The following is a 1,553-nucleotide window of genomic DNA, read 5'->3' on the forward strand; positions in this document are numbered from 1 at the left end:
ATGCATGCACTTCTTTCTGGAAAGTCTAAAATGTTATGTTTGGCATCGGGTAACCGCTATGATAGCTATGTATAGTAGGACTATCTCGTGCCTCGAGACTCGACATTGTTTTCAGTCGGACCGAAAGTCGGACCAATGATGCTGACTAAGACTCAGCACGATATACTTCGAGTTCTCCTTAATTAACGCGTTAACACCCGGACTTCTTTTCCTTGCTTCGTGTTAGTGAGAGTACTGGCTTGTAGGACACACTCCTCTGAAGGGTTCCTATCTATTCCTAGTCGTCGACAGGCACGCGATGAAGTTCGGAAGGAAGATCACGGTGCGTTATTTTTGCGTATGGCAAATTGGGGGGGAAGCGAAGTAGACAATCTTGCTTTGACAGACTAACCTTTATGATGAGTGGAGACCCTTCTACATCGACTACAACTTGTTGAAGCGTGAACTCAAGGTGACTCCTTCTCCAAACTGCTCCACCCATCCTCATCCGCTTTATCCGTGTAGTCTCGTACCACCTCTCACAGCTGGGACGACAAAGATGAACGTGATTTCACCACCATGTTGAAAAAAGAGCTCGACAAAGTTCATGATTTCCAGAAACAGAAGGTAAAGCGTCAAAACTTAGTTCATTCCTCTGCTTCAGCTGATGTTGTTCAGACCGCTGAGTTATCTCACCGCATAAGGGATGCTGAAAAGGATGTCCAAAAACTCGTCGCTCAAGAATCATCATCCTTCTGAGTCGTCCCCCATCCATTGCTCTGACCCAGAATCGCATCAAGCACGTCCTTCCGACTATGGTCCCGATGAGGGTTCCGACGACGACGACGATATTGACGATAACCAATCTGATGCATCACTCGAAGACCTTTTTCACGGCCTTCAAGAAGAAGTTGCCACCCTCGTAGCAGACGTTCATGACTTGGCGCTGTACACTAAGTTGAATATCACTGGTTTTCTCAAAATCCTAAAGGTACATCCATTCGTGCCTCTCGCCTTATGTTAACTCACTCTTCATCTCCATAGAAACATGATGTACGTCCCCTGCATTTCTTCAAGTGTCATCCTTCATTATCGCCGTCAGAAAATAACGAACCTTCCGCTCAAACCTACGTTTATTCGAAACTATCTTGAAGAAAGACCCTCTATAAATACAATTGGGACGCCTTGATTGTCAAGTTATCCAAACTGTACGATCTGGTCCGCACCCGAGGTCATCCCGTGCAGGGTGATTCGAGCGCGGGCGGGAACCAGAGTGCCTTTGTACGCCAGACGACAAAGTATTGGGTAATCATCGAATTTTCTTCTTCTCAAATCTATGTTTACTAACTAGACAATTCTAGGTACATCCAGATAACCTCGTACCACTGAAACTGGCCATTTTACGACATCTACCTGTTCTTGGTCAGTGATAGTGTGTTTTCAGTACATTTGTCGATTTACCTCTCCTTGTAGTGTTCAATGCCGAGAAGGAATTCGAACAGAAGGATGCCGGTACGTTTTTTTGATTTTGAAATAACAGAAGATATGACGTCAAACGCTTGTTGTAGCCATTA

General features: G+C 45.1%; 1 protein-coding gene across 1 annotated transcript; it reads left to right on the top strand.

The window, feature by feature from the left end:
* BJ212DRAFT_1303058 (uncharacterized protein) lies at positions 1–1,491 on the top strand (the record flags this gene model as incomplete). The annotated part of the gene is made up of 9 exons (XM_041333362.1): positions 1–49; positions 246–322; positions 386–451; positions 505–606; positions 740–970; positions 1,024–1,032; positions 1,177–1,260; positions 1,341–1,401; positions 1,453–1,491. Coding segments are annotated over 9 exons (718 nt in total), but the record flags the coding sequence as incomplete, so codon positions are not given.
* Positions 1,492–1,553: the final 62 nt, after the last annotated feature.

Source organism: Suillus subaureus (genome assembly GCF_016647635.1).
Source record: "Suillus subaureus strain MN1 chromosome Unknown BJ212scaffold_38, whole genome shotgun sequence".
Classification (NCBI taxonomy): Eukaryota; Fungi; Basidiomycota; class Agaricomycetes; order Boletales; family Suillaceae; genus Suillus; species Suillus subaureus.